The 12,427-nt window shown below is 32.7% G+C and overlaps 1 protein-coding gene across 2 annotated transcripts; it reads left to right on the top strand.

The window, feature by feature from the left end:
- The first annotated feature begins 3,880 nt into the window (after window positions 1–3,880).
- Window positions 3,881–9,736, top strand: LOC143921225 (uncharacterized). 2 transcript variants are annotated; one of them, XM_077444435.1, is made up of 14 exons: window positions 3,881–3,933; window positions 4,020–4,181; window positions 4,309–4,441; window positions 5,171–6,331; window positions 6,409–6,544; window positions 6,630–6,780; window positions 7,032–7,166; window positions 7,241–7,341; window positions 7,468–7,673; window positions 7,749–7,907; window positions 8,132–8,293; window positions 8,431–8,642; window positions 8,727–8,932; window positions 8,998–9,736. In XM_077444435.1, the coding sequence occupies exons 2-14, from the start codon at window positions 4,074–4,076 to the stop codon at window positions 9,179–9,181; spliced, it is 3,054 nt and encodes a 1,017-aa protein (XP_077300561.1). In that variant the 5' UTR covers window positions 3,881–3,933; window positions 4,020–4,073; the 3' UTR covers window positions 9,182–9,736. The 2 variants fall into 2 exon arrangements, with proteins under 2 accessions (XP_077300561.1, XP_077300560.1); XM_077444434.1 differs by having other exon boundaries at window positions 6,403–6,544.
- Window positions 9,737–12,427: the final 2,691 nt, after the last annotated feature.

Below are 12,427 nucleotides of genomic sequence, written 5' to 3'. Positions count from 1 at the left end.
GTGAAACGACTGTTGGCCTTTTACTTGGATCCTCCACCCACCCTTACGCAACAATACTATTGAGAAAATATGATAAATAAAAAATTCTTCGTTTGAATACTACATAGATATTTTATTCGGCCGAATGTTTTGTCTGCAATACGCACAGGAATTGAAAGCGGTTTAAATATATTTTAAAATGATACATATTGCATCTTTCTAAGTGACCATTTTATTTATACAACATTGTATTCATGGTGCGATTTGTCCGCTCAAAATGGCGGCGACACCCGCGCTCTGGCGAGTTCTTAGAAATTGACGCGGGGGCGCGCTGCAGTCTTCGTGCTTTGATTCTCAGAATCAAAATGGCGGCGTATTTAAAGACAAAAAAGACGTTCCTCTCATTTCGACTCCCGCCTAGAACGATTGACGCCGCGGCGGGTACCGATTTAACACCTCGCTAATGGCCGATCCGTTCCAAAATACGTAATAAACAAAATGCGACGTGTCCGCTTTGTTTTGGCGCCTGACGACGTTTTTTCGACGCCCACGCTTCCGGCGCGCCATTTCTTTTTTTGAATCCACTCTTTCTTTATGTCTGTTTGATGTTGATGTCGCCGGTGTCTGTGACGGATGCGCGATGACGGCTTGTCAAGCTCGATGTGTTGCACGGTCAAGGTGATGATGTAAATTTCAAATACAATATGTAGATAGGTGCAATCGACCCCAAATGAACCAGAAACTATAGCATACGTACATACGCGGAAAACAAACGAAAAATTCGTGCACTTAAAAATTGATAGGCGCATTCTTTCTAGTTGAAATCTAGAAAAGGCAAGGTATATCAGCTTCAAAATATTGGGCAACCCACCTATGTACAGTGTACTCTCGATTATCCGGGTGCGGATTATCCGGTTTGCGGATTATCCGTGCTTGAAAAATATTAATTAAATTTTGTTCATATATGATAATGAGACGCACCGACTGAAAGAATTGACGCATATTTTACTATTGCGTCAATTCTTTCAGTCGCTTTTGATCATCGAAGAAGTAACAAGTGCAGAGTGTAGCAAGTGTATTCAGAGCAGATTTTTTTGAACATACGTATGTTTAATTATTATCAATTATAATACTTTGTGTGTGAAATATTTTTCTTTGCTAGTAACTCGAAAATATTTCAGATTTACATACCTATTTGAAATATAGTAAAACAAAAAAATAAGTTAGAGGCGTTCGCGAAAGATTGTGATTGTTCTGCAGGGTCCTTCGAAACGAAAAAGTATGAAAATGTCAAGATACGAAGATTTGTTTGCAACTATATGAACTCATATAGTTATATTACGTATATATATTATGTGTTTTGTAAAAATCTATAATTGGGGCTCAGATGTTATTTTGTTATATTTATTCTTTATTTTTATGAATTTCTACATCTGAGGCCTGTTGATTTTTCAATAAATAAATAGTTAAATCACAAATGAGCAGAAGGAATACCAATTAGTGGTCAAATGTGTATGGAAAGGAATACCAAAAGTGGTCAAAGTTTTTCCATGAAAAATTAGGATTAGTAGACAACTTCAATGCTTCGTCTGGCTGGTTGACTAGATTTTTTTATATTTTGGCAACAGTGGGTACTAACGGCCACACACCTGCTTAACTATAAGCGTTTTCTTAATAAATAATTAGTATTAAAATTATGAAGCAAAAATTTGTGTTGTTAATTTTATTTTTTTATTTTTACATATATACCAGGAAGGCCTTACAGGAAAATCCCAATGCGCCTTCCTGGCCAATTACAAATACAAATGCAGCATTTTTTTATTATAAATCGTTGAATTGCGAGACACTGAAAAAACTCGCAAATTAACGAGACATCTATGAATTGTACATAAATTTTTATTGTACATCCATCAAATTTCAAATAGTGGTGACATAGTAGGTAGGAAGGATTTTTAGCCATTTTTTTTTCCGGGAACCGTTTCAACAATGAAATCAGAGAAAATTGGCAAACTCTGATAGGAAACGATCAACCTGGAGTCACAAATCCAGGTCTGACCAACAGCATACTCTGAAAAATTCATTTTCATTCAGGGATAGAACCCGGCACCTTCTTGACGGTAAGCAGAAGCTTAACGTCCGAGCTATGCTGCTGGCTAATAATATGATATTATACTCGAAACGAAGTCAAAATTTGATGATTCGGATTATCCGTGTTTTTCAATTATCCGTGCCCTCCCTCACCAGCATTAGCCCGGATAATCGGGAGTGTACTGTATTTATAAAACCTAAAATTGGTAGACAATTTTAAGTAGGTGCTTTCAATACGATGAAAGACCATACTTTTAACAGCACCAACAAAGATTGATGGGGGAAAAGTCGATTAAAAACAGCTTAATGACCACCGTCGGTTTTTTCACAATACATATGTATAAGATAACACCTTCACAACCGGCTCTCTCGCTTCGCATGTCGCGATCATGTCAAAGTTAAGAGTGATAAATCTCCCTTTGAAACCGGACACTTTTCGTAATCACAATCGCTTCAAGGAATCCGAAGTTTTAAGTACACGCTTTTTTCATGTAGGAAGGAGAGGCAGAAAAGGGAACATCCTTACCGAGAATTAGGGGTCAGAGGCCAGACAGCGCAGCTTGATGAAATGAATCTGATTTGACTCTTGATTCTCAGTACTAAGTTCTTGGATTTTAATTCTTGGAACTATCTACTATTATGCTAATCGTTGAGGTCAAAATATGTACTATGAAAGTATTTCACATCGCCCATCAATAAAATTAGTCAAAATTTTATCAGATACCATAATGCCTTGTGCTATATGACAGAATTTTAATAATTATAATTACGCTGAAAACGGAATACAAAGCGAAAAGAACGCTAAAAGCTCTACGATTGATGAAGAAATGCAATAATATCCTAGTTTGATAAGGCGTGCATTACATTCTGAGAAATAATTTGCGTAAATTTCCATGATTACGCTGATAAGGGTACCATAATAGGAATTGTTATCGGAAGTACTTACGTATTTAAAACGTCAAATTCCAAAAATAAAGGAGTTGATTTCAGTGACTGAAAAAAATTGTGTCGCACACGTGTGCGTAAAAACAAATAAATGTCGAGTACAATGTATTTTTGACGAGATAAATTCGTGGAAGAATCGCATAATGAACGTGTCAACGTCGAAAGAGTTGACAGTAATTTTTATTAGTCGAATTATTTATTCTTTGTTGCAGAAAATTGTTTCGCTTGCATCAAATAAAACAAAAAAAAATTTTATATGTGTGTATAAATACATAAAGAGAGCGCGAATATTTTTAAGTGAAGTCCATTTTAGGTGACATTTGACAAATACGAACGTGAAGACTGTCATAGAATTAGTTATTATGCACTCCCACGTTTTTCTCTATTCTGTCAGTATTACTAATAATTTTTCATTTTGTTTTTTTCTAGTTTTAAAATCAAAATAATTTTATTAACAGTTTAAAACGTATTGGGTCCAAAAATGACGACCGAAAAATTTCAGTTTATCTACAAATAACTAAACTATCTAAATAAAATAAAAATTAATTCATACAATTTGATTCAGTTTAATTTTTTTTTAGATTAGAATTTCATATATAATTTACAACCTTGAACAAGAGAAATCTATTGTGTTTTTAAATACAAGAATCTACGCGATTTACATGCAATTTCAGCATATAAACGTTGAACTAAAAGAGGAAATAGTGTCGATATATTTGAAAAACAAATCAACTACTTACTATTTTTAATTAAATATATGACTAGATTGAATTAAAATAAAATAATCATTCAATTTTAAACATGTCTAAATCAACAAAAACGTGGTTTTTATAAGCAATGACATTTACAGATATGGCCGGTTACTATCGTGTTACGTTCTTTTTTAGGAACCGTCAAACCGACTGTCAGCACGCCGAGCAAGTAAATCGCAATAATTCTAACAAATTAATGATTTATACCTATAACCGAGTAATAATCTTGTGTTTATACAATTTTTATTCAAAAAGTGCATCATCTAGTAAAACCTAATAAAATCTAATAACTTGATGTCAGTGTGAAAGATGACGGCCAAAATTGAAATCGCTAAAAAACTTCTCAACGATAGGGTATCTCAGTTTTTATACGAGTACGACAAAACGATTTCGTACTTGGAAGAAATTAAATCGAAGGTTATTATTTATTTATTGTCACAATTTTATGTAGAGCTGATAAACTATTCCCTAATATGTACAAAACTTTTCTAAAAACTGCCGAATTTTATGACACTACATATTGAAAAATATTCCTTATGTTTAGGTGAAATGTTCAGTGGACACACTAGAGAATGACAACTACAAGTGCTATCCCAAAGGATTTATGATGGTGATTAAAAAATTGGACAAGCTCACATATCCCTTATTGGAGTTCAACATTATGATGGAAAATATCGGTAAAATTTGACATGCATAATATATCATATTTACAAGGTTTTTTTATTTTACAAATACATTTGTTTTCTATTGGAGTCTTGTTATTGTAAAAACTAACAAGCAGTATCTACTTAAGTACACAGTGATAGGGTTCAGAGTGACAAAGAGTGAGCCTATATAAATACATTTTTTTACTTAATAATGTATATGAATATTGAATTTTTAACTACGAGTGACTCACGAATACTCAATGTATGCAGATCTGAAACGGGTCTATGTGACGAGCCAGAATGTTAAATTACAGAAAACACAAATATCGGAAGGCAAAGATCGAAAATCGAAAGATCTTAAGTCGAAAGGTCTTTCGATTTTCGATCTTTGCCTTCCGATATTTGTGTTTTCTGTAATTTAACATTCTGGCTCGTCACGGAGACCGATCTGAAACACAGTGTTTCCACATATCTTTTGTTTTTTTCTCATGTTCAGGTAAAATTGAGGAGAAGCCTGATATTTAATAAATCTGTCATGCCAAATGCATACATTTTGTTTCATGTATGTGTTCATAATCAAATACAAAATACCAAATATTGAAAGAAAAACTTGATTAAAAGTTAATGATTTCTATCAGCTCAGTATATGTATATTTAGCATTCTGTATTAGTACTTAGTATTAGAGTATATTATGTTAATTTTCAACTTTTTAACATAATCTGTTATAATTATTTACATATTTGAAATCTTTCTTTTAGATTGTGAAGATGTATGCCAATGTCAAAGTAAAAACACTCACTCCGTACAAAACAAATTTAACTGTGAAGAAAAAAACATTAGTACTCCGACAGACATACCTTTTCCAATACTTCCACCAGTTCCAATGGTTACCTCCATTCCGGCATCTAGTCTGGTAATTGTATCTGATGAGACAGTTGCACCTGCTACAGCGCTTACACCTAATCTAATCCCAATACTAACACCTACATCGATAGATGCACCTACTGCACCTACTGCAATAGATGCATCTTCTCCAATAGATGCATCCACTCCAATAAATGCATCTTCTCCAATGGATGCATCTTCTCCAATGGATGCATCTGCTCTGACAGACGCATTACACATTATGAAAGAACGAAAAACTCCAATAGATGCATCTACTCCGACAGATATACCTACTCCAATAAATGCATTTTCTCCAATAAATTCATCTTCTCCAATGGATGCATCTGCTCTGATTGATGTTTTACATATTATGAAAGAACAAAAATCTCCAATAGATGTATCTACTCCAATACATGCACCTACTCCAATAAATGCATCTACTTCAATAGATGCATCTTCTTCAATGGATGCATCTGCCTCAATAGATGCATCTTTTCTAAAGGACGCATCTGCTATGATTGATGCGTCTTCTCTGACAAATGCATTACAGATTATGAAAGAACAAAAAACTCCAATAGATGCATCTACCCTGATAGATGCATTACATATTGTGAAAGAACAAAAAACTGCGAAAAATGACAAAACCCCAGAAAATCACTCAAAGAATAAATCAAAAAATTCCTGTACCAAAACGAAAAATCTTAAAGCAGTAACAAACACTGAACAATCCTCAATTAAGACTCAAGTAAACGTCAAGAAAAATGCAAAGAAGTCTTCTCGAAGCAAACCTTTCAAATTTAAAAATGTTGAAAATAAAATAGAACCTAAAATTGAGCCACAGCCTGTGGCAGAGTCAGTTAAATCAGACAGCACCCTAGAAGATTGGGAAATTATGGCATCGCAAGTAAGCCCTGTACCGAGTGTGAAAGATATAACCTTAGAAGATATCAAACTAGATACTCAATTAAATGTTAGCAATGAAGGCATTCAAAATAAAAGTACTACGGATTTGAAAGAAATCAATGCAAATACAGGTATGTACAAATCATCATATAATTGCACATACATATATAATTGGTGTTATTACCCTAATATGTATATCAAGACACAGATGCTGATATGAATTCAAAAATGTCAACCCCAATCATGTATTCGATAGACGACAAGCTTGAATGTATCGTTATTCACATCGAAAATCCTCATAGCTTTTATGTAATTCCAAAAGAGGTTGCAGGCTTGTATCATTGGTGAATAATACTTGCATATATATTTTTTGTATTGTACACTATATCATATATCATATCGAAGAATAATATATTTAAAATTTTTCAGCTTGATAACTGAAATGAATGAATATTATTTAGATGAATCAGTGACAAGTTTTTATAATAAAAAGGAAGAATTGTTGAAAAGCGGCATCTGTTATTTCGCTGTAAAAGTAAACGAGTTTTGGTGTCGTGCATTAATAATTCATACTTTGCCAGTAAGATTTGTATTATTTCAGATGCTTTACACATTATTTCTGTACATACATACATATGTGTGAAATGGGTCCACCTTACGGCACAAATTCTGAATTGATGAAGACTCGAAAAATGAACTCGTGATATAGTATTAGGATTAGGAGTGGGGGTTAATTTTTTGAGTCTTCATCAATTCTTATACCGCAAGGGCCACCGGTGTGAAATATTATTAGAATACTTTCATCAATCATTTAATTTTTTTGTCAACTAGGAAAAATATGATTACGTTGAAGTGTTCTGCATCGACAATGGAATAAATTTAAACGCTAAAATCACAGACTTGTATGTTTTGGCTTCCCAGTTCAAGAACTATCAACCGATGGCTTACCAATGTCGTTTAGACCTCGTTAGTATTAATATGCCTAAACTACCCCTGTAGTATTAAATGGAATTTAAATTTATAATAATAATAAATTTTAGGTAGAGCCGTTGTCCGGTTCTAAGGGAAAATGGTCGGATGAATGTTTACAATATTTAGATGGTTTAATCTTTGAACAATGTTCCATCATCATAACTAATATGTAAGTATATGTATGTATGTTATTATATATATATATATATATATATATATATATATATATATATATATATATATATATATATATATATATATATATTTCTTTTGATGTTTCACTTTTATTGTGCAGATTGAATAACATTTTGTTTGTGCACTTGAAATACAATAATAAGGAACTTAGCATGGACTTGATGTTGAAAGATTTCGCTCAGTTGTCAGAAGAACCGGACTCGGTTGAATTAGGTGTACCTATTAGCAATCACAACATTGACTCTTTTGAATTAGTTGATCAATCTCGTGCTCCGGATGATAATCAAATGCACAACAGTGACAGCAGTTTCGTATTTAGATTTGTTATGTGATATAATCGAGCAGGTTGTGTATTGAAATTAAAAAAAAGTTATGTTACAGATTTTGATGACGACAATTATGGAGTTGATGTCAACATTAAATTTGAAGGGGCGGACTATTTAGATGAGCAGATAATTTGCAAAAATTATAAAGGCCCTCCAGATACGACATGTTTCAAAGGAAGCAGTTGCAAAAAAGTTCATCAGCTTTTTAATCCAGGTGTTTAAGAATTAAGTTATATTATGTACATACATATACAATTTGTATTTTCAATTGATGCATCAAATTAGATTAATTTTACACATACATTTATGATAGACATCTATCGTTAAAAATTTTCACTAATTTGGAAATTTGTTTAAATTATTTCTTTTTAAATTATAAAGCTTTTGATTTTTAGCCATAGATGTCTCTTTTTTATATTCAAAATTTAAAACTTTCAGATGGTTGGACTATTCAAAAAGTGCCGATAAAGATTATTCCAGAAATCGAACTTCCACCGGTTAGTGCTGCCATTTCAGTCTTAGTAACGACAATCCGGGATTTCAAAAACATTTACGTACAAGTAATAAATTGCGAAAACAACAATGCATCTGCTATACAATGTAAGATATAAAATAATTTATAAAAGTAATGACAAATCAAAGAAACGATCAGAATATCATATAAAATTGATTTTGTCACAATTTTTAACACATTTTGAATATTTGCTATTTTCAAACTTGTTATACTATTATTTTAGCCATTTCATCGAACATGAATCATGATAAATTTTCTGTAATGCATGATGATTTTAACCAACTCACGGAATCTATGAATAAACCCAATGTTCAAAAGTCTATGGAGTTACTTAACCATTATCCAGCTATCGGACAGATAGTGGCTGCTAAACATCCGCAAAGTGAAATGTGGCACAGAGCCAGAGTTTCATCCATCTCCGACAAATCTGCTGATGTATATCATATATCATTTTATCGCCATATTACCAATATATGTATATATTTAGAATGTGTAACATTTTCTAAATTTAAATTATAGTTATATTTCATCGACTATGGCACCACCTGCGAAGAAGTCAACTTTCGAAATATTAGAAAATTAAAGGATAAATATATGGAGCTTCCAAGTCAAGCCATTCACTGTATTCTTTTCAACGTGAAATCGAAGGCTTTGAACAAATTACAGGAAGTTGAAAGTAGTCTCGCAGAGATGACTTTAAATAAAAATCTGAAAGCCGTTGTAAAGTAAGTTTCTGCCAGAATTGAATTTTAATGACTACAATTTTTAATTACACTACATTGCTTTTCAGAATGAGCGAGGAAGCGATCGGTTTGTTGGGAATTTATCTAATGGATGAAACCGGCTTTGATATTGGTGAAATGTTACATGTTTCTGGATTTGTGGAGTTGCACAACATTAAAGACACACAAATTTCCACTGCAAATATCCAAAATAGATTAGTAAAAAGTGGAAAAATCATCATTCCTGGATAGCAAACATGAGCATTTGATTCAAATAATGAAGAACGCGGGGAAGATCTTACAGTATATAATCTGCTAGTCTTTAGTTGGCCAAGTGGACTTAAAAGTTTAAACCAAGTACGGATACTACAATTTTCTAACACAAACAGATACGGTGAGTCCATTGGACCCATGCTTATATCGACTTGCTTTTTAAATGTTTAATTGTTTATTATATGAAGGGTTATTGATTATAAAGGAAAGTTATTAGTCAATAAAGGAAGTAGTAAAAATATATTAACCAAATATTTTTACAAGGCTCTTATTAGTTCTAAAATTTAGTTGAAATTAAGAGGTTAGTGGGTAGTCCATCAGATCCACTTTATTCGGACTAGGTTTAAAAACCATATATGTTGATATAGTAATTTAAATAATATTTAAAAATACAATATTGTTTAAGTAACCGACCAAGATTTATGCATGATTTTTTTTACGTGATATAATAAAATATAATAAAATTGATACAATCAAATAATTAACGATCTGTTATAATTTTAATAAATTAATAATAAAACTAATCTTTTATTCAATTATTTAATCACACTTACTATTCCCTGTTATGACTATACTTTTCACCCACATGATACTCTTTTTACTAATTTTAGTTCTTTTGTGGTTTATTTTTATCGTGCTTTTTTCTTTTAATTTTATTTTGATTCTTATTTTTATATTATTTCATTTAATATATTGTTTGTAATTACAATTGATAAATCCTAGGATCAATTAGCTATTTTTAAATAACCAGCAATAAGTTCAGCTCAGTGGTTAGCATATAATGCTAACAACTGAGGGGCCTCAGGTTCGAGCCCCGATCTAGCGTTGCTGACCAGACTTTGGATACATTTGACTAGTGTTCCTTCTCGAGAATTTCTCGAAAAAAATGCCAAATTGAGAATTCCCATTTGTCGAGAAATTTTATAATTTCACGAGAAATTTTATAAAACACTAGCTGAACCTAGCATGCGTCGCAATGCTACAATAACGCATGCAATTCCCGTTCCCGTTCCCATTCCCGTTCTCATTTATCGGAAAAACGCAGGCAGCGAACACATTTGAAATTATTCAATTATTTGTTTATTTTACCCTAACAACACAGGTCGCAACGCTTTTTGGCTAGTAATTTTTTAACATTTTTTTTATTATGAAATGTTTTAATATTTTTCTAAATTTTATTAAAAGTTATACAAATCTTGAAAATTTTATGAACTTTCATGTAATATAGTTAGTGCCTTGGATGAAAAAAAATGTACAAATTTTCAAGATATTTTTTAAAAAAAAAATTTTTAAAACCCTTTATTCCAAAATTGGGGTGACACCGCTGTGTATATATACAATAAGATAATACATACAAAAATTACATACCAATAATGCCAAAACATATATTTGTATTATTGAATCCAATTATGTCGAATAAACGATACTTTACTGTGTTATATACATTTTTTCATTGATCAAAATTTCCCGAGAATTCTCGAGAAATTTAAGAAGTTAAATTGAGAATTTTTATTTCTCGAGAAATCGGGATCACTACATGTGACTCCAGGTCGATCGTTTTCCATCAAAGTTTCCATCGAACTTTAGCATGAAATACAATGCAGTATGTACATATATGCTATATACAAAAAATTAATAGTAAAAATAATATTTAAAAACATAGAAGATCACGTACGCGTGTTATTTATTCGGTAAACTTTTATCGTTGTCGCATAAAAGCTCATATGTTTTTTTTAAACAATCAAAGTTGACTACGATGTCGACCGGAAATAAACTCAAACGGGAATGGATAACTTTTTTAATATCCGCAACAGAATGAATGTCGAACTCGCATAAAAACTTTCTTCTTTCAAAAGCCACATCAATATATTCGACGTGTGAGCGCCGGCTCTCAAACTGTCGCACCCCAACCCCTACAACGACGATTCCCAAACAGAGGCGTTAGCCATTTTCGACATCACAAGAACCAAAACGACTTAAACACCACTAATGAGATGCATTATTAAAATCTAAAATCAAGATCAAAAAACGCGATACTGGCATCTTTGCCTCTTGTTTGCGCGTAATATTTAAGAAGCGCTGGACCTTTCGCGCAGCTTTCTCGCAATAAAAACTTTGCATCGCATAAGCGAAATTGCCCCTTAGATTTATACATTAAAATATGTGCAAGTTGACGTTATAAAATGATTTATGCGATGGTTAACTCACACACGTATGCTGTCTATCTGTATGTATTTTCACATTTTCAGTCGGCAGTTGTCAACCTTTGTTGTTTGCCCCGAAAGACTCGACCTATTCAAGTCTGGTAATGGATTTCACATACCGCCTTCCCTTCACCCACCCCTGGTTTATAATTGTTCATAGCAGTCATCGTCGCCGGAAGTTGGCCACTCTATCGAACTAATGGACTAAACGTTCAAACACTTCATACCTGATCTATCCATATTTGATACTTCATCCCCTTTCTTTCACAGTTTTCTTTTCCATCTTCATTACGCTTTTTCAACTTTTCAAACTTTCTTATTCATTCGTCACCTTTATGATTGACATCATCATTTCTTAAAATTTCAAATAAAATAAAACAATAGTTCAATTATATCACTTACAAACTGTTCAAAGCGATTGAGCAATTCTTATATACATATTTTTAGCTTCTAAACCTCAACACAAATTTAGCATCTAATATATAATTTCGAAAGAGACTTCGTATACATATGTAAATGTATATATTTTATTTTAAAAAATCAATACCACAGAGACTTGACAGGTAGCCCCAAAGCGTATATACATATATACATATGTATGTAAGTATTGTTCGTTGGGAAACGAAAACAACACACTCGATTTTTTTTTCTATTCATAGGCGCCGATTCGATTTTTTTCGATTCAAAGGATTCGAAGTTCCCGGGGGCAAATGCGCCGAAAGGAGCGAAGCCCTAGGGGACGCAGGCGTTGGATTCTGGTATACATATAATTTCGAAAGAGTTAATTCCAATTCTTATAATACAATTTGAGGTCAATTCACGGCTACAGCACAGTGCAGCGGATCACGTAAACAACATGTTATATTAACACGTTTCAGCAAAGCACGTTTCGACACGTTCAGACAAGTTTTGACCGAGTGCAAGGCAAAATCGTCTCATATATACATTACAGAACGCGACGATACGGCGCAATATTGCTTGCGTCGTATCATCGAGTCAATATTGTCACAATATGACTTTC

The sequence above is a fragment of the Arctopsyche grandis genome, chromosome 13, assembly GCF_051622035.1.
Source record: "Arctopsyche grandis isolate Sample6627 chromosome 13, ASM5162203v2, whole genome shotgun sequence".
Lineage (NCBI taxonomy): Eukaryota > Metazoa > Arthropoda > Insecta > Trichoptera > Hydropsychidae > Arctopsyche > Arctopsyche grandis.
The sequence above is the reverse complement of the archived record's forward strand: the minus strand, read 5'-3'. Positions and strand labels throughout refer to the sequence as shown.

Bases quoted from the DNA above. Each gene is read 5' to 3' on its own strand.
- LOC143921225 (XM_077444434.1), top strand. From the start codon at position 4,074: ATGACGGCCAAAATTGAAATCGCTAAAAAACTTCTCAACGATAGGGTA. The intron at 4,442-5,170 runs GTAAAATTTGAC...TCTTTCTTTTAG, and splicing joins CATTATGATGGAAAATATCG to ATTGTGAAGATGTATGCCAA. The intron at 8,294-8,430 runs GTAAGATATAAA...CTATTATTTTAG, and splicing joins CAATGCATCTGCTATACAAT to CCATTTCATCGAACATGAAT.